Genomic DNA, 21,230 nt, shown 5'->3' with positions numbered 1-21,230 from the left:
ATCATTAGAGAAATGCAAATCAAAACTACAATGAGATATCATCTCATACCAGTCAGAATGGCCATAATCAAAAAATCTAGAAACAATAAATGCTGGAGAGGGTGTGGAGAAAAGGGAACACTCTTGCACTGCTTTTGGAAATGTGAATTGGTACAGCCACTATGGAGAACAGTATGGAGGTTCCATAAAAAACTAAAAATAGAACTACCATATGACCCAGCAATCCCACTACTGGGCATATACTGTGAGAAATCCATAATTCAAAAAGAGTCATGTACCAAAATGTTCACTGCAGCTCTATTTACAATAGCCAGGAGATGGAAACAACCTAAGTGTCCATCATTGGATGAATGGATAAAGAAGATGTGGCACATATATACAATGGAATATTACTCAGCCATAAAAAGAAACGAAATTGAGTTATTTGTAGTGAGGTGGATGGACCTAGAGTCTGTCATACAGAGTGAAGTAAGTCAGAAAGAGAAAAACAAATACCGTATGCTAACACACATATATGCAATTTAAGAAAGAAAATATCATGAAGAACCTAGGGGTAAGACAGGAATAAAGACACAGACCTACTAGAGAATGGACTTAAGAATATGGGGAGGGGGAAGGGTAAGCTGTGACAAAGTGAGAGAGTGGCATGGACATATATACACTACCAAATGTAAAATAGATAGCCAGTGGGAAGCAGCCGCATAGCACAGGGAGATCAGCTCGGTGCTTTGTGACCATGTAGAGGGGTGGGACAGGGAGGGTGGGAGGGAGGGAGATGCAAGAGAGAAGAGATATGGGAACATATGTATATGTATAACTGATTCACTTTGTTATAAAGCAGAAACTAACACACCATTGTAAAGCAATTATACTCCAATAAAGATGTTTAAAAAAAAGATAAGGATCTACAAAAACAAATGCAAAATAATTAAGAAAATGGTCACAGGAACATACATATAAATAATTACCTTAAACGTGAATAGATTAAATGCTCTAACCAAAAGACACAAGCTCGCTAAATGGATACATAAACAAGACCCATATATATGCTGTCTACAAGAGACCCAATTCACACCTAGGGACACATACAGACTGAAAGTGAGGGGATGGAAAAAGATATTCCATGCAAATGGAAATCAAAAGAAAGCTGGAGTAGCAATACTCATAGCAGATAAAATAGACTTTAAAATAAAGAATGTTACAAGAGACAAAGAAGGACACTACATAATGATCAAGGGAGCAATCCAAGAAGAAGATATAACAATTATGAATATATATGCACCCAAAATAGTAGCACCTCAATACATAAGGCAACCGCTAACAGCTATAAAAGAGGAAATTGACGGTAACACAATAATAGTGGGAGATTTTAACACCTCACTTACCCCAATGGACAGATCATCCAAAATAAAACTAAATAAGGAAACAGAAGCTTTAAATGACACAGTAGACCAGATAGATTTAATTGATATTTATAGGATATTCCATCCAAAAACTGCAGATTATACTTTCTTCTCACGTGCACATGGAACATTCTCCAGGATAGGTCACATCTTGGGTCACAAATCAAGCCTCAGTAAATTTAAGAAAATTAATATCCTATCAAGCATCTTTTATGCCCACAATGCTATGAGATTAGAAATGAATTAAAGGGAAAAAAATGTAAAAAACACAAACACATGGAGGTTAAACACTACATGACTAAATAACCAAGAGATCACTGAAGAAATCAAAGAGGAAATCAAAAAACACCTAGAGACAATGAAAACATGACAATCCAAAACCTATGTGATGCAGCAAAAGCAGTTCTAAGAGGGTAGTTTATAGCTATATAAGCCTACCTCAAGAAACAAGAAAAATCCCAAATAAACAATCTAACCTTATACCTAAAGGAACTAGAGAAAGAACAAACAAAACCCAAAGCAGCAGAAGGAAAGAAATCACAAAGATCAGAGCAGAAATAAATGAAATAGAAACAAAGAAAACAATAGCAAAGATCAATAAAACTAAAAGCTGGTTCTTTGAGAAGATAAACAAAATTGATAAACAATTAGCAAGACATCAAGAAAAAGAGGGAGGGCTTCCCTGGTGGCGCAGTGGTTGAGAGTCTGCCTGCCGATGCAGGGGACACGGGTTCATGCCCCGGTCCGGGAAGATCCCACATGCCACGGAGCGGCTAGTCCCGTGAGCCATGGCTGCTGAGCCTGTGCGTCCGGAGTCTGTGCTCCACAACCGGAGAGGCCACAAGAGTGAGAGGCCCGCATACCGCAAAAAAAAAAAAAAAAAAAAAAAAAAAGCAGAGGACTCAAATCAATAAAATTAGAAATGAAAAAAGAGGAGTTATAACAGACACCACAGAAATACAAAGTATTCTAAGAGACTACTACCAGCAACCCTATGCCAATAAAATGGACAACCTGGAAGAAATGGACAAATTCTTAGAAAGGTATAACCTTCCAAGACTGAACCAGAAAGAAATAGAAAATATGAACAGACCAATCACAAGTAATGAAATTGAAACTGTTATTAAAAATCTTCCAACAAACAAAAGTCCAGGACCAGATGGCTTCACAGGTGAATTCTATCAAACATTTAGAGAAGAGCTAATACCCATCCTTCTCAAACTCTTCCAAAAATTTGCAGAGGAAGGAACACTCCCAAACTCATTCTATGAGGCCACCATCACCCTGATACCAAAACCAGACAAAGATACTACAAAAAAAGAAAATTACAGACCAATATCACTCATGAATATAGATGCAAAAATCCTCAACAAAATACTAGCAAACAGAATCCAACAACACATTAAAAGGATCATACACCATGATCAAGTGGGATTTATCCCAGGGATGCAAGGATTCTTCAATATACGCAAATCAATCAATGTGATACACCATACTAACAAATTAAAGAAGAAAAACCATATGATCACCTTAATAGATGCAGAAAAATTTTGACGAATTTCAACACCCATTTATGATAATAACTCTCCATATAGTGGGCATAGAGGGAACCCTACCTCAACATAATAAAGGCCATATATGACAAACCCACGGCAAACATCATTCTCAATGCTGAAAAACTGAAAGCATTTCCTCTAAGATCAGGAACAAGACAAGGATGTCCACTCTCACCACTATTATTCAACATAGTTTTGGAAGTCCTAGCCACAGCAATCAGAGAAGAAAAAGAAATAAAAGGAATCCAAATTGGAAAAGAAGAAATAAAACTGTCACTGTTTGCAGATGACATGATACTATACATAGAGAATCCTCTATGTATAGAGATACTATACATAGAAAGATGCCACCAGAAAACTACTAGAGCTAATCAATGAATCTGGTAAAGCTGCAGGATACAAAATTAATGCATAGAAATCTCTTGCATTCCTATACACTAATGATGAAAAATCTGAAAGAGAAGTTAAGGAAACACTCCCATTTATCATTGCAACAAAATGAATAAAATATCTAGGAATAAACCTTCCAAGGAGACAAAAGACCTGTATGCAGAAAACTATAAGACATGGATGAAAGAAATTAAAGATGATACCAACAGATGGAGACATATACCATGTTCTTGGATTGGAAGAATCAATATTGTGAAAATGACTCTACTACCCAAAGCAATCTACAGATTCAATGCAATCCCTATCAAATTTCCAATGGCATTTTTTTACAGAACTAGAACCAGAAATCTTAAAATTTGTATGGAGACACAAAAGACCCTGAAGAGCCAAAGCAGTCTTGAGAGAAAAAAACGGAGCTAGAGGAAACAGACTCCCTAACTTCAGACTATATGACAAAGCTACAATAGTCAAGACAGTATGGTACTGGCATAAAAACAGAAACATACATCAATGGAACAAGATAGAAAGTCCAGAGGTAAACCCACACACCTTTGGTCAACTAATCTATGACAAAGGAGTCGAGGATATACAATGGAGAAAAGACAGTCTCTTCAATAAGTGGTGCTGGGAAAACTGGACAGCTACATGTAAAAGAATGAAATTAGAACACGCCCTAACACCATACACAAAAATAAACTCAAAATGGATTAGAGACCTAAATGTAAGACCAGACACTATACAACTCTTAGAGGAAAAACACAGGCAGAACACTCTTTGACATAAATCACAGCAAGATCTTTTTTGATCCACTTCCTAGAACAATGGAAATAAAAAAACAAACAAACAAAAAAAAACAAATGGGACCTAATGAAACTTTAAAGCTTTTGCACAGCAAAGGAAACCATAAACAAGATGAAAAGACAATTCTCAGAATAGGAGAAAATATTTGCAAATGAATCAATGGACAAAGGATTAATCTTCAAAATACATAAACAGCTCATGAAGCTCAATATTAAAAAGACAAAAAACCCAATCCAAAAATGGGCAGAAGACCTAAATAGACATTTCTCCAAAGAAGACATACAGATGGCCAAGAAGCACATGAAAAGCTGCTCAACGTCACTAAGTATTAAAGAAACGCAAATCAAAACTACAGTGAGGTGTCACCTCACACCAGTTAGAATGGGCTTCATCAGAAAATCTACAAACAACAAATGCTGGAGAGGGTGTGGAGAAAAGGGAACCCTCTTGCACTATTGGTGGGAATGTAAACTGATACTGCCACTATGGAGAACAGTATGGAGGTTCCTTAAAAAACTAAAAATAGAATTACCATATGACCCAGCAATCCCACTACTGGGCATATATCCAGAGAAAACCACAATTCAAAAAGACACATGCAACCCAGTGTTCGTTGCAGGACTATTTACAATACCCAGGTCATGGAAGCAACCCTAATGCCCAACGACAGATGAATGGATAAAGAAGATGTGGTACATATATAAAATGGAATATTACTCAGCCTTAAAAAGGAACGAAATTGGGTCATTTGTTGAGACGTGGATGGATATAGAGACTGTCATACAGAGTGAAGTAAGTCAGAAAGAGAAAAACAAATATCGTATATTAACGCACATATGTGGAACCTAGAAAAATGGTACAGATGAACTAGTCTGCAGGGCAGAAATTGAGACACAGATGTAGAGAACAAATGTATGGACACCAAGGGGGGGAAAGCGGCGGGGGTTGGGGGATGGTGGTGTGATGAATTGGGCGATTGGGATTGACATGTATACACTGATGTGTATAAAATTGATGACTAATAAGACCCTGCTGTATAAAAAAAATATAAAATAAAATTAAAAAAAAAAAACTTGCCCAATGCCATTCTGTTCCTTATCTTTACTTAGGTATACTTCAGGTAAGATTTATACTTTTCTTTAAAAAAATTCAAGACTATTTAATGTTTTAAAATTTGGTACAAGAAAACACATTGTAGGCAACTGTCGTTCTCTGTAGCAGGAAAAAAGGGAAAGTTTTTGCCTTTTTCCATTTCTTAGAGACAGAGAAATGGCAAGCAGAAAAACCCAATGATTCGTGAAGGCTCTCAAAAAAGTTCCACAGCAGGTTTTGCAGGCAGGGCCTTGGCCTTGGGTTGAGTTCCTAAGAGATTCTGTCTCACTGACCAAATGGCATTAAGTAGCAGCAGTCAGGTGAGTTATGGGAAGCTGGGGCGGCCCTGAGTCATAGAACCACAAGGAATCTAGTTTCCTGCCAATTCATGAAATACTAGACTGGAGGTGTCCAAAAGCTTTATGCAAGGGGACCAGCACGCGTTAGGCTGATGATTGACAATATTCCATCGCTGCCGTGTCCTTTGGAAATAGGATGCTAGACGTTTCTGATTTCTGCCATGTGGACTGGGTAACCTAGGAGAGTGTCTCTATACCTGAAGGAAACTGAAAACATGTTACACAATGAAGGTGACAAGGATGCTCAGTCAATGACTGGTAACAATGACAACAGCCGTGATGATAAATGAAAATGATGAAAAATGATTATTCATTTAAATAAACTGATAACTATATGTCTGTATTTTATTTCCAGGTGTGAAGATCAGGAAGCTAGAGGAACTATCATATTTTCCAGTACTTTAAACGTTTGGATCTGTGAGAGAAAATATTAGTATACCATGTCCGTAATATCTGTAAGTGCCTCCTGCTGAGTGCTGGTGAAGAGGCCATGGCCATATAAGCCATATTTTATATCTTCAGGGCCAAACAATGAGATATTTGGAAATATCTAGGAATTGATTACAGGTAGAAAAAAAAATCACTGTCGAACATATTTATCCTTGACATAAAATTAATAGAGTATGGTAAAAATTTTAAATGCATCTCTAACATTATTTCTGTGTGCAAAATAGAGAGTACTGAGCTAAAAGTAAGAAAAATAATCTAGCCATGATGTATGCTTTCATGGCTGTATCAGTGAGTGAAAGCACCTCATAAACTCTTGGCAGCAGCTTTCTTTTACTGGGAAATGGTCATTTCTCTCCATTTGGCCTCAAGAGGGACTCAGGTATGCAAGCCAGGGAACCTGGAAAGAACACAGTTCTAGCTTCCACAGAAGGCAGTTCAACCTTGGAACACCCTGCAGGGACCATCTTCAACCTGGTTTTGAGATGACTGGTTTTCTCCACTTTGTTTCCACAATATAGGTTACCTAGATCTGACACCCACTGGCACGATAGGTTACCTTGCTGTATTGACATCACTGTGGGTCCAGAGATTATCATTATCTTTAATCCTCAGAATAACCTCCTCAAGAGTCACATCGAAGAACTCTAGCCCAATAAGAACACTGTGCCTTTTTCTCTAACTAGTGAGAATAACTTGTTTCCAGAGTCATCTATAAGTTTCTTAAAATAATAGGAAGTAAACTTATTATAGAAATTCTGATGGATACCACCAGGCTCAGTGAAAATAAGGAAAGGGTAATTAAAGCAATGGATGAAGAGTGAGGCCCTTCCATGTTTACCTAAAATGGGGGCTAACTGTCTCGGTTAATTAGAGCACAGTGAAAATGAGAAGACATGTATATGTTTGTTCACCACTTGGGCCTGATAGTTTCACACAAAGGAAAAATATTCAGACCCTCACCACCAAGCTTAGGCACCAGTGGGACAAACGCCTGCTGTGAACCACAAGAGGGCCAGGTGAAAAATAATTCAAGCACACGCTGACTTGATGGTGGGAGCAGTGGCATAATTTACACAAATGTTACAGCTGGGAAGGTTCTGGGCTGAAAGATCTCACTAGATGGCACATAACGCTACAGGTATTTGACCATTAGCCCTCCCCTCTTTGTAAATATATTTTGTAAGAGAAAAGGTAAAGAAAGCTTTAATGTTTCCATATCTTCTGCTATCAAAAGTTCTCCAGAATCCAAGTAAGCACTCACCAAGTGACTTTTAACCCTGAGGTATATCTAATTCAGGAACAAATACCTGCTTTCCCTTTTTTTTTTTTAACAGATGTAATTCTGAAATGTAGATCACAATTTTTACAGACACTGGGGAGAGGGTCAGCAAGGGGATGGCGTGGCATTCAGGGGAGCACCACCACGAATGTCACGGCACCGTGATTGCCCTGATAAACGGCTTGGTTGGAAGTCAAAGCAGTGGTTTTACTCTCAGCATGGCATCAACAAGATCTGAAGCACATCTTCCATCTATTTGAGCCTCAGTAAAACACGGATAATAGCATTTCCCCTACTTACTGAGATGCACCACAAGGTATTAAATAGCAGCATTTGGAAGGAAGGCACTGAGCACTACAAAAATGTGAGATGAATTATTAGCATACGAGTCCACAAGGATAAAGAGTGAAAAAGTGAGTCAACCCCCGGCACGTTTGGACCACGTGCCAGGTGTTTGGTGCAGGACAAACATCTGGATGTGTGATTATATTTTGTATTCTTCCTTCAGCTGTTAGAATATTCTAAATATTAGGGATCAGCAAAAAATTACTTTGAGCTTTGAAAACGGGACCTGGTGAAAAGTTTAGACTATTAATTGGGAGCTGGCAGAATGCTTTCAAGAATGATCACAAACCAGGCTGAGAAAAACCTTTCTGTCATATATACAGAAAGGCTTCTGTCGTAAGGGCAAAGGCTCCAAATCAGGAGGAAGCTTCAGCAGTTCTCTTTGACAGCATCCTCTTATAGCATTTCTTCTTCTACCCTTAGAATTTCCAGTTGTATAATTCAGTTATGTATTAGGACAAGGTGTTAGAACACTTTGCGGGTTCCAACTGATTTGGATGATAATGAGTTAACATACGATGGGCAGCACTTCTAGATTCTACAAGAGCCACTGCTTCCCCCCTCCCCCCAAGGAAAAAGCAAACGTCAATGCTACTTTATTAATTTTTAATTATGTCTAAATTGAAGCCCAGTATTCCTTTTCCTGATGCAGATACCACTTATGGTGTGATTTCAGTCAAAACATTTTCTTAGTCTCTATTAATCCCTTCTCTGTAAAGGAAAATGACATTTGCTATTTATCTCTCTGAAATCATACTGAAATAACTTTATTTTCCCCAAATGCATATTACGTATACACAAAATAAGTATTTTCTACGTTCTTACTGAAGTTTAAAATATTGTCTTTTTAATGGGATAGGATGGCCTCAAGTTTGACTATAACTGTACAAAATGCTCGAGGAACTGTCTTTTTGCCACAAACATCAAGCAGATTAAAAATCTTGAGGACAAACAATATTTACAGATACTGACAATTCCTTCTCAGCTTGGGGCCATTCTGTACTTCACAGTTTGGACAAAACCATTCTGTAAAGTGCTGCAGATACAACTCTTAGAGTTAAAAGTCCCAAGATTAAGTCCTGAGCCACAGCTTTGCAGGGGAATATTTTTTATATTGCCTCTGGAAATACCACAATTTAGATAGAACAGTGATATCAGACAAAGTTGAAAAGCACACTGCTGTTACAGAGCAGTCTGTTTTCCTGATTCTCAGAGTCTTAATATTTTAAGACTGTCATTACTCATTATGACTGAGCCATCTGCCCGCAACAATTTTCCATGGCTCAGGGACCAGGAGTGACTGGATGTGATGGGAAGCTGGGGTGCAACCAGCCTGCTCAAGCAGATTGAGCCCTGAGGCTCAGCGAGCCAGCAAAGAATTGGACAGACAAGATTATTCCATTACATCCAGTTCTGCTGAGGTCATGGAGTCCTGCCTTGTTTAAATTAGACTTTACGCCATATTTAGTCAACCCTCATAGAGTTAAAAGTTTAGTGTCTCTGTTGTCTTCAGTTGGCTAAGTCTACATCAGGCTGCAAGCCATAACACTCAATTAAACCAAACAGTTCTGGCTGCAGAGCTAGTCAACACGCAGTGTTAGGTGCCTGTAGCCGAGAACCATCCTCCCTGATAATGTGAAAGAAAACGGACCCACAATTCACAGAGCCATCAGGAAAACTGCTGATGCTCTAAGGCTGCAGTGTACAGTATCATCGTTTTTCTCCAGATAAGCTAAGACAAGAGGGACTTTCTCCAGGGAGAGCCTGTCTGACTGCACACAGGCATCTACACCCGCCCCACACCATGTGCCAATCATCTTTACTATAGTCTATTTTTTCTTCTTCGATATTTAACTTCTATTTTCACGAGGTCCACGTTTCTTTGCTCACGTTGATTAATTTTATCCTCCATCAGTTTAACTTAAACCAGACCAATAATTCTTACGGGAGAAACATTTAAGAGGGGTCACTTTATCGGGCAGATCCAATAGATAAGTAACATGCAAATTACAGAGTAATAAATTAATCCTAACTTATTACCCTGTGAATTAGGACTGAATGTCAAAGTAAGTCTTATTTTTGGCATTCTCCCTTTTCAGTGATCACACACTGCAATCTTCACAATAAATAATTTTGCTTTAGTAAGTGGCTCTGCAGACCCCTGGTTATTAGGGACAGCTCAGGTCACAGTCACCCCCGAAGCCTCCCATCAGTTGCCTCTCAGTATGAGTTTGCATGTAGGAATGGTTACTGCTGCCCAGAAGAAGCCTGTCTGATGTTAATTAACTCATCAGTTCCCCTCTACTCTCCCTGCACTCACCTTGGGGATGCTGAGCTGTTCCTGGGGAGGAAGATGATACCGTGAGAGCCTCTTGCGAGTCTAGAGATGAAGGGCAACGGCTCAGGCGGGTGGGTGAGGCAGGGGCTGCCGGTGAGGTCAGGTCCAAGGAGAGGTCAGCTCTACCCCGGCTCACACTTCGGCTTCTCAGTTCCTTCTCATGCGCCTCAGCTGCCAACTGCTCCAAGTATTTGTATCTGAAAGTTAAATTCCAAAGGGTTTCCGTAAAAAGAAAGAGGAGCCCGTGGCTGATGCTTGTTTATGGATGAAACACCTGCAGAGTGAGCTGGTTTCCTGATGCACAGAGTACAGCGCAGGGCTGGCTGGAGGGCCCGTCTGCCAAAAACACCCAGCAAAGCCAAGATGCTAATGATTAAAAATCCTGCATCATTCATAACCAAACAAACAGGGGGAAGTGGCAACATCACAGTCTCCAGATACTAGATCCCTGCTGCAGAATCCTATTTTGCTCTTTTAGGAAACATTTGTACCAGCAAGCAAAACAGCATTAATGACCATCAAAAAGCCCCAGCAGTGACAGCTGAAAACCACACTCCCTCAGAGCTCGCAGCTGTGAAATGCGAGGGTGCCTTGGTGCGGCAGAGAGGAACAATGCCCCAAAATACCAAAAGGTTGTTGGACGAAGCCCTCTCTGGATTTCTGAACCTGCTTCAATGCTAACAGCAATGTGGCTGGAATTCACTTTGTTCTCTCGGTGTCGACCATGGAAAGTTTTTTATATTCTAAAATATTTCTGAGTAGGACTCAGACATCCAATAGCTTGGACCTGACGTCACATATAGTTTATTCATCAAAGTCAGTTTAAAAGAACAAAGATACATCTGTTTTGCATTTCAGGCAGGCAGAACCCAGTAACTGTTTATTAAGACCAGCTACCAATCATCTTCCTCATAGTGTGCTTTATAGATCAGACCAAAATAACTTTGAAATATGTGCCTCTTCCAGATGTCTGCTAATTTTACCCACCATTATTTGTTCAGGAATAAATTTATCAACTCAGCTGTAGCAGGTTTCTGACTATCGTACCCTCCATGAAACTTTGAGACAGCTTATTCCAGACCCTCCCTCACATCGATCCAGGTTCACTGCTTCAGTTTCTTCCAATGGGCAGGCCCCCACCCCCAGACACTGCACACCGCACTTTTACTTCAGCCTGATAAGAAAGGCAGAGCGCACAAGTAAAACCTTTCAGAAGGATGCATTTAAAAAGCACGTGTTTCTTCGTCCATCCTTCGGGGGGCGTGGCCCCCCACATCTGTAGTCATCACCCCTTCTCTCTGCCAGTCCCAAGGCAGTCAGTCTGCCCTTCAGGACAGGCTCGCACACGCGTCTCCCTCCGGGAGGCCTGCCTTGACCACCACAGCTGGAAGTGATCCTGGCCTTGCCTCTGAACTCATGTCGGATATGTAGTCCATTCAACTCAGATGGCATTTTACATTTACTGCCCGGCATATGTAGTCGTCTTTTCATGTGTGCAGGTCTGTTTTCAACAAACAGATAATAGGATTTTTGAGACCAGGAAGGTTACCATCCTTTGCCCTTTCCTTCGGCACTGTGCATTCGTTGGCCAACGGGAAGCAGGCGACGTGTGCATTGAGGGACCTGCCAAGCAGTAGCCTACCTGTACATCTCCCTGCAGCCCAGGGCACCAGGGGGCAGAGCCAGCTGACTGCACTTTCCTGGGGAGTGAGTGTACTTTCATGGTGAATCTCTGATAAAAGACGTGGGACGGATCTGCATTTACAAACGTCTGCGTCACCCTTACCGGGTGAAGCTAGACCCAGAAAGAAAGCTTTAGAAACTCTGGACTTTCCTTGCCAACAATGTCACCTCTCGAACAGCGCGAGAGGGGCCAAAAGGAAGATATTTCTGAACTTGAATCAGACCAGCAAGGAAAAACCACCTGGCTGTGGAAGTGACAGGAAACGTGGAAGAAAGTGTTCTTGAGGGCAAGAGTCAGAGCCCATATTTTAAAAAGTCTGGGGGCAAACGGAAGGCCAGGAATGCTACGAGCCCAGGAGGAGTTCCTGAGCACAGGTGTCCCCACATGGAGTCCAAGCCATCTGCGACAGGATGGGGGACAGGAAGGAACAAAGTGCAAACCAAGGGGCCTGCACATGTCCAGGAGATCGGAATCCTGGAGGAGGGAAACAGTGCCCTAACAAAATCAGAAGGGTCCAGGGAGAGAGGTAAGAAAGCCTCACACAAAACACTTCAGGCCAGGAGGACAACCGATCACTAACCTCCATTCAGCTGGCCTGGCCCTGGACCTGGCCTCTCCATTCCCCTCCCTGTGGGCAGCCAAGCTAGCAGGTATGTACTGGCAGCCAAAGGGTTCACCCCATTTTCCGGGGGACCCCAGGGGTGGCTCATCCAGGTTCTGGGTAGACATGACTCGAAGACTACTCCTGTGCACCCCTCGGCTCACAGATGTCATCCCTGAGGATCCTTTAGACAGGGGGAGAGTCAGGGGTTGAAGCTGAATCATTCCGAGGATGTTTACATGGTAAACCAAAATGGCAGGGGAAGGGGCACGGGGCCTTACTAAATGGGTAGAAATTTTCAGTTCTACAGATAAAGAGTTCTGGAGGCTGGTTGCACAAATACGTGAATGTATTTAACACTACTGAATTATACACTTAAAAATGGTTAAAATAACAAATTTTATGTTATGTGTATTTTTCCACAATTAAAAACTTTAAAAAATGGAAGGGGTGGGGAGGCCCAGGTGTCAAGAACCACTAAATCTTTCAGTGTTCCCCCGAGATGGGCCAGAGTGGGGAGGGTAAACGGGCGTGCACGGGGAAAGCCAGGCTACCCGGCATGGAGAGCTATCTCCCACAGAACCTGGGGAGGAAGCTGGACCTATATCCCGACCTTCCCTTAGACAGTGACTCTAAGTGGTACTTGATCTAGGAGCCCGCCAGCCCATCTGATGACTGTCACATCTCTGGCTGCCTAGCAACACCACCCCCAACCCACAGACTCTGATGTAGCCTCCCAGGTACAAAGCACTGGGTTTTCTATCCACAGACCACAGCCCCCCAAAAAGGACTTTTTCACCTTTGCTACCCTTGTTGAAACAGTCTCGTTGTCCTGCCTCTGTCCATGTCTTTGTCTTTTTGTTATTTATTAAATATTCTGTTGCGTGCCTGTCATGTGCTAAAAACTGCAGTAGGCACTAGAGATTTAATAATACATAAGAAAAACCCCACCTTCTTGGCACTCATAGTTCAGGCGGAGGTACAGAAACAAACTTTGGTATGAGCTCAATACCCAACAGGGTTGCAGGTGGCAGGGCTGGTACTGCCATCAAGGGCACATACGATCATCTCTTTTCTCAGGGTCCAACAGAAACCCTGCTTGACTTTCAACTATACCGACTTACTAATGACTCTTCCTGCCACCCAACTACTCGGAAATTCTACCTTACATTAAATCAAAACCTGGCTCCCTCTAAGTTCTACTCTGTCCACAGACCGTGCTCAGAACCCTCTCTTACTGCTTCATGATCACTTTCAGGCATAATTTCCCAAATCCTTGCCCAGTCCCAACTTCCCCCCTTGCACTCTGTCCTCAGAACCTGTTTCCCATAAGGTACCTCCTCTCCATGTCCCGCTGTCTCCCTCAGACTACTCTCCACCCTGACCCCCACCCCACTCCAATAGTTCCCAGCCTGCATCTCATTCCTTACCACACCTAAAAAAGGATTATTCATGAATGTCAAGTCAATCAATATCAGAGAGATCCTCTCTTATAATACTTAAAAAAAATTAGAAATAAACCTAACAGAAACTTACTCTGGGTCTGCACCATTATCAATAAAACACTGCCTGAAATTATGGAATGAGATGACATGAATTGAAATTTTAAAATTACAAAATTCATTACCCCTCAAAATAGCAAAATGACATTTATCTTGTTACACTCGATGATATGAACCTCAAAAACCCTCTGCTGTGCCTCTTGCTGTCTTTTTGATTCTTTGCATTAGGGGAAAGAGTCATGGGACCAAACAAACATGAAGAGTTAGAGTCCTCTTCCATGTCTCTTTCCACCTCTGATCTCCATTAGTTTCCCTATCCATTTCCAAATTCCATTATACTTGGAAATCTTATCTTTTCCTAGCTCAACAGGAATTCCCAACTGCTTTCCAACAAGGGATGAAAGTATATCTCCCTCACTTCCATCTTTACCAGGTAATTCAAGCATCCAACTAACCAGGAAAAGTGGCTGGTCCAAATCAAAGGAAAATGCTTGGCTGCTTCCCCAAACCTCTGGGGAAACAGGGGTGGGCTGTAAGGAAGGAATCCCCCGTGGAGCCATGGAGAGCCCACTCCTGCACCAGCTAAGAACGCCCAGGCAGATAGGTGGTGTGGGGCTGAGGTCGGAGAGCAGAACGACAAGGGAGAGAAGAGGAGTGGAAAACTCCTCTGCATGAATTTTCCAGGTATAAGTGATGCTCCACTTTGGGGGAAAGAGCAGTAAATAATACTCGGAAAGAGGTAGTAGCCCTAAGGGATCTGGGAAAAATTTGAGGTCAGTCTGAATCAATTCAGACCTTGACACAGCACCTGGTCATCTCTCCAGGAGCTTTGAGGACTTGCCTGTGCAGACATAACATGACAGTCAAGTTGTCCAAAAGTTCAAAAAAGTGCAGAATCTGGTGGGGAATCTAAAAAATAAAATTTGATTTCTTAAACCTGGGTGTATACGTCATGTCCCCCAATGTCAAAAACAGGTACTAATTAGACACAAAAAAGTCTCTTTGTTTCTTTGCCAGCAACTTTCACTCTAAACTTGCTGGCCACAACTGATTACCAGGATGGCAATAATCTAACAGAATGCCGGAATTAAAGCAATGCCATGGTTTTGTTTATGAGGCTGACGTAAGCATCTAATTTTTAAATTGAACACAGGCAGTATCCACTCTTCCCTGCCTCAGACTGTCCTGATCTATTTAGCTGATGGTGTCTAAAAAAAATTAGCACAATTCCACTTTTTATTGGCATAATTCAGAGACTATTAGGTTCCTGACTGGCTCTGGCATGAACTCAGCCTTTCAGCTCTCCATGCAGTAACCCCATCTGGTGGTGGAGGGAATAACTGCAGGCTGTACAGTGCTGGGGGTAAACTTGCCTTTTGCTGGTCTACTTCCAAAAACAATTTCCTGTGCTTATCTAAGTTTACCAGACACTGAATACATTAACTTGGCGTGGTTTAATGGGATTCAAAGTATGTTGCTATTGAAATGAACATTGAAATGGTTTACAGCTTAAATATTTTAAAGCTGTTGGTTCTTTTGCTCATTTATTCGATACATCCTTCTTAAGTGCCTGCTATGTGCAAGCCCTGTGGCGGGCACTGGGACACCAAGGAAAATCAGGTATGGTTCCTGCCATCCAGGAACTGAGTGCGGTTCAGTAGGAAGACAGGCAAATGATCAGGCATCTCCATGGAGAGTCTCAGGAGGGTGTGGCACCCCAGCCAGTGCATGGCATAGTGTGTGTGCTCAAATATTTGTTGAAGAAATGCTGAACAAGTGACTTGGAAACACACAGGAGGGACACCTAACCCAGGCTCAGCAGTGGTGGTGCAAAGCATTTAAAATATATACCATATGCCAATATGCCAAATGAATATGCTTATTTGGTGAACAGTTTTGGAGGAACAGACACATATCTCACACCATGAGGGCACTAAATAATAAATCTGCACTTTCTTGGAAAATTGAGATAACCAGGACACTCTATTCTGCAAAATGCCAGGTACCCAAGGTCTTAGGTGTCTTAGGTGAAGCTATTATATTTTAATTAACACAGTCTCCTCTGCATGCCTGGTTGAGTGCAAAGTCACGTGCCATTTGGTTACAAGGGGAAAGAAACGAATACAAATACAAACCTTTCTTCTCTTGCTTGTCTTTGCTCTTCTCTTTTGTCTAAATATTCTCGGCTAATGGAAATATGCAGAAGAAATGAAATGGGAAAGGAAAAGAACAGAATTAGATGCTCATAAAATTGCCAAGAAATCATTAACAGAGTATATAATGAAAGCCCACTATCGTATCAGAAATGGAAAGTGGTTGTCATTGAATTTTTAAAAAATAAATATAAAGGCTATACTTTAAAAGTACTAAATATAATGAGTTTTCTATAAGATCACAGGGATGAAAACATGGGATTACTGGATTCACTCAGAGACTTTGCTAATTACTCTTCAGAAAGAAGACTAAGTATACGAGGGGAGGGGAGATAAAAACATTTTTAAAAGTTAAAACAATTCATAAATAAAATATGGCAATGACAAGCAAGCAATAGCTTTCAGAAGTGATTAACACATAATCAAGCTCTGGTAACTCCCCAACATTCATCTCAAGAATTAAATCTGAGTGGGCCCAAGTGTCTTGGCCATTTTGTGTTGCACTCTACAGTTTGCATGTTCCTTCCAGGGCCCAGGATTCTTTCTCCACATCCCTCACATTCTCGGTTTCTAATCAGGGATCACTGGAAGCTCTTGCTTTGTGCATTCTCTCTTGTCTTTATCCACAAGATGTCCAAATTTGTCTAATTTTAATTTTTGTTTTTCTGTTCCTACTGGAGAGGTTCCAACTTGAATCTAAGTTTAAGACTGTGTGGTCAGTCACTTCTCAGTTAACCATTTGTTTTCCTGGAGAATTCTGACATCACAGTTTTCTACCTCACAAGGTAGCTTAAGTACTCCACCCCTCTGTGCACTGATAACTGGATATAAAGGGGTACTAAGTCAGAGCAACTAAAGCAGGTTAGGAGAGGGAGAAAAAGCAACAAAGACACAAATTTGTTATCATTTATAAACATCCATTCTCATCACTTACCACACTAGAAATAATATTTCCCATAACCCAGGAAACTTAAGATCATATTCGACAAAAATAACAACAGATAAGAATGCTTTGCAAAGAAAAAAGCACACGGATCATGACTAACTTAAATCAATGAAGTGGCTGATAAAGGATCAGCCATTTGGGTAATCCCAGGGACTACTCTATAAAGCTTTTCCTATTTCCTTCTTTGAATTTCTTTTCATTCACATCCTCAGATTTTCAGAATGGAACTGAAGTCATCATAATTAATAGTTCTCTGCAGTCTTTACTGATGATCAGCATTCCTTTCTGGACAAGGATTATTTTGCCAGGGTCTCTCTATGCTCTTAAATGATGAGTGAGATCCTTTTATGACCAAGAGGAAATAGTGAATAGCTATGAACGTGATCTCTGAAGACAGGTTGCCCGGGTCTAATTCTCACTCTGCCAACATGTGTGCTGAATATATATTACAAGGCACTCTTGTCCTATTCTTCTGGGACTTCAAAGATATAAATACTAGATGTATTGTTTCACAGGTCCATGAGGCACTGTTCATTTTTTTCAATATTTTGTTTTGTCTTTCAGATTGGAGAATTTCTGTTGTTTTAACATCAAATTCACTGACTCTTTCTTCTCTCATTTCTATTCTGCTGTTGAAACCATTCAATGAATTTTTTATTTTGGTTATTGTATTTTTCAGTTCTACAAGTATTTCCATTTGGTTCTTCTTTATATCTTCTATTTCTCTGCAGAGACTTTTCATTTGTTTCCAGAGTATTTGTCTTTATATCTTAGAACATGTTTATAATAACTGCTTTAAAGTCTTTGTCTGATAATGACAACATCTATGTCCATTTGTGGTTAGCATATTTTGATTCTCTTTTCCTTTAAGAGTTTTCCTGTTTTTCTGTGACAAGTTGTTTTGGATTGCATTCTGTACATTTTAGGTATTTTGTAATGAGACTCTGGACATTATTTAAATTCTATGAAGAATCTTGATTGTTTTCTTTTAGCAGGCAATCAACTAAGTCAAGCTCAGCCGGCAAGTTCTGACTGCCTTCTGATATCGGTTCCAATGTTAGCTCAGTGTTCAAATATTTTTAGTGCTATTCACATCAGGCCCTTATATGCACCACCCAGTGGCCAGTCTGGGACCTGAGTGTGTTCCACTCAGTACTTAGTTCTTAAAGCCTGTGGTATGCTGTTTAGGTCCTGAGCCACATGTGCACAAAACTAGAGAGGATCTCAGGATTGGTCTCTTGATGTCTCTCCTCTTTGTGGCTTTCCCAACATTTTCTGGATTCCCTGGGTCTCCCTTCCTGGTCCTCTAGCCAGAAAGCTTGGGCTTTATTTCCCCTGCTCTGCTGCAGACTTTCAGTAATTCTATCTGCATATAGGGCAATGAAGCAGGATGACACAGAGGAAAAAAAGTGCTCTTGCAGTCACGCTCTTCTGATCACAGGAAGGGTTCCCTCCCTCAGAGTTTTAGGCGCCTGCCTGGACACTGCTGCCATCACTGTGCTTCTGTAACAATATAGCTTGGAGGCTGGGGTAGGAGAGAAGAAAAAAATAAGAAAAAACAGGAGACTTCTCAACTCTCTGACCCTCAGGAATTCCTTTTGCAGCTCCCCAGTCCAGAAAAAGAGGGCTTCTTTTACAGCTCTTTCAGTTCACACTTGGTATGTGATTCTGAGTTTTGGAGTGCTGTTGAGTACATGCCATGTGATATTGGAGGGAAAAAATGGTAAACTCTCACTGGTTTGGTGGAGCTTTGAATGCTAGTCTCCATCCCCAATTCACCTGCTCCCTTTCACAGTTCAGAGTTCTCAGAGCTCCATGCTTTAAATCTGTCCATGATTTATGGTTGCACTGAATGATGTGGTAGAAGAGACAGGAGGGAGTGTGCTGATTCCATCTTTCCCAGCACTGGTACCCTGTTTTAAGAGGTTTTCAATCAAAATCTTTAGATGTGTCAGCTAATCTCTGAATTTTCCATGTGTTTCAGTCAGATTCTCTGCTGCTATTTGGTGGTGAAATATGTGAATCTCTCAGAAGGCACTGAATCAGGAAGCATTTAACCCGTTCCAGTGGTTTTACAAATCGGTCTTTCCAAAAGTGACAACTTCCAGAGCTACCTCATGAGAAATGGTGCATACAGGTCTGGTCTTTCCATATATCATTTGGTAGAAATCTGACAGCTCAAGGTATATACCACACAATTATGGTATGAGAAGGATGTTGGTTTACTTCACGCAGCCCATTAGCCCCATCTTACAAAAGTCGGGATTAATGTTTCACCCACAGACTTGGGATACTTCTTTTCATATAGTAGTGAGTTACGGTCAAGGCAAGCTCACAACTCTGCTCATGTTTTGGTCATTTCTACAATTATACGTACTCTTCCTGGCTGCTGGAAAAAAAAACATTATTGAACTTGTAAATCCTCATTGACAATGCTTTACATTCTTTGTAGATTTCACTGGGAGTAATCGATCGGAATACTTTTCCCAAAAAAGTGAACTGAGGAAAAAGGAAGTGGAGATGGGAGAGAAATAAAAAAAAGAAAGAGTGTGGAAGCTATGGGAGAGGTGAATGGGAAGATGAAGGAGGGGGAAGGAAGGAGATGGGGAAGGCAAGAGGGAAGTAGGGGAAAGATAAAGGGGACAAAAGAATAGTAGAAGGTATGAAATGTGTAAGGAAAGTGTCTGGCGTTTTATAAAGCACTGCCCAGCTTGAACCCAGGCAAAGGGAGTGTTAGAAGGTTGACCGGGAAGATGGGGGCAACGGGGACAGCTGATCTGGCTGAAGGAGAAAAGGAGTGACGCTGGACTCAGCGGGGCAGACAGGCCAAGACATGGAAGCTGGAGTGGGCCACACCAAAGAACACATCCTTGGAGCTGGACAGAGACCAAAGCGATCAGGGGGACAATGGGCTGGGAGTAATCAGCACAATGCCTCTTTCTCCCCCATAGAAGGAAAAATTATTGCTTAAAAAATATGAAATATTGCTACAGGGAGTAAGAAACAAACCAGAAAGTGGGAAAAGCATCTTCTTTTAGGCGTCCAATAAAATAAGTATTAACCATATGCAATGGTGAAGGCATGTGATTTAATTTTCAGCTCATTCTTTAAAAAATCTTAAAATCTGTCTTACCTGAATTTGTTTCTTTCCTCCCGTTCTATTCTCTGCAACCTTTCTTCTCTCTCCTGTCGCCGCCTCTCTCTCTCTGCCGCCAAGGACTCTTGGTGCTGCCTAAAGGATGACGTGAGAAGACCACTCAGTGATGACCTAAAGATACAATGAGTTAATGTTTGATTGGCTTGTCCAGTGATTAAAAGTACTAATGCAGGAATCAGTGAGTCCTTGGTTAGAACTGAGGGTCTGCTAGTACCTAGGTAATACATGGGGAAAATTACTGAGTGTCTCAGGTCTTCTGTTTCAAGATCTTCATCTGTAAATGGAGGTAAATAACCTGCTTCATGTGCTCAGAGGACAGAAATGTGATAATGCATATAAAATACTAAGCAACATGCTTGGCATACAAGCAGTCATCAATAATCAGTGCTATTATTATCAATAAGTATTCTAGGAATATACTTAAAATATATATACATTATTCTCTACACACACACACACACATTTTAAAACTGGTCTATGATAAGACTTTGATGAGCTGGAATCAACATTCAATCTAAAACTTTTCTATTTTACATGTACTAAAAATATTTTGCTATACACCAGTTTCTCAATATACCTCCAAAAATAGCTATGTCATCTTAAAACAAGATGTTGGGATGACAGATAAGGAGAAAAAGACAGCAATGGTCTGAAATCTCAATGCAATTAAGGAAGTTTCATTCCATGTCAAGAAGCATCCATGAACATGCAGCTTATTCAGGGGACGGCACTTGACTCTGGTAATACCACACAAACAATCTGGACCGTTCACTGAAGATGCTGTGTCGGGGAAGGTCAGCTGTGTGACTGCCTCAGTGAAGAATCACAGGAAATGTTAAGTCAGGAGAATGGGTAGAAGGCAAAATTAGATAACTACATGGAAAATAAAGAAGAGGGTTAGCTGGTAAGAAGAGTCTGTTGGACCCCTGGGGAATAATAAACATAATCTGTTACAGACAATTGGCCCTTCATTTATTGAGGGGGAAAAAAAAACTTCTAAACTAAGACACAAATATTTCTAATATATAGCTTGGGTAATAGCCTACTTGAATTTGATGAAAATATACCTGTCTGGTGGGGAACACAAGGTCCTCCCAGGAGAAAGATGTGACTCTTGCATCACATACATTCTGCCGTAAGTCACACAGCTGCTCTCCCTAGAAAAGGTAAGTCA

General features: G+C 40.9%; 1 protein-coding gene across 7 annotated transcripts in view; it reads right to left on the bottom strand.

Moving 5' to 3' along the window:
• The window catches only part of FHOD3 (formin homology 2 domain containing 3), a 494,140-nt gene that overhangs the window by 98,188 nt on the left and 374,722 nt on the right, over window positions 1–21,230 (bottom strand). For 6 of the 7 annotated variants that reach the window (XM_082667774.1, XM_082667777.1, XM_082667779.1 and 3 more), the window contains 3 exons: window positions 20,033–20,167; window positions 15,936–15,986; window positions 9,996–10,210 (listed from right to left, as the gene is read on the bottom strand). In XM_082667774.1, the coding sequence (XP_082523900.1) occupies window positions 9,996–10,210; window positions 15,936–15,986; window positions 20,033–20,167 (401 nt within the window). The remainder of the gene's footprint in view (window positions 1–9,995; window positions 10,211–15,935; window positions 15,987–20,032; window positions 20,168–21,230) is intronic. The other variant, XM_082667775.1, reaches the window with a different exon arrangement.

Source organism: Grampus griseus (genome assembly GCF_964374135.1).
Source record: "Grampus griseus genome assembly, chromosome: 12".
Taxonomy (NCBI): domain Eukaryota; kingdom Metazoa; phylum Chordata; class Mammalia; order Artiodactyla; family Delphinidae; genus Grampus; species Grampus griseus.
This window is presented reverse-complemented; position numbering and strand designations above follow the sequence as displayed.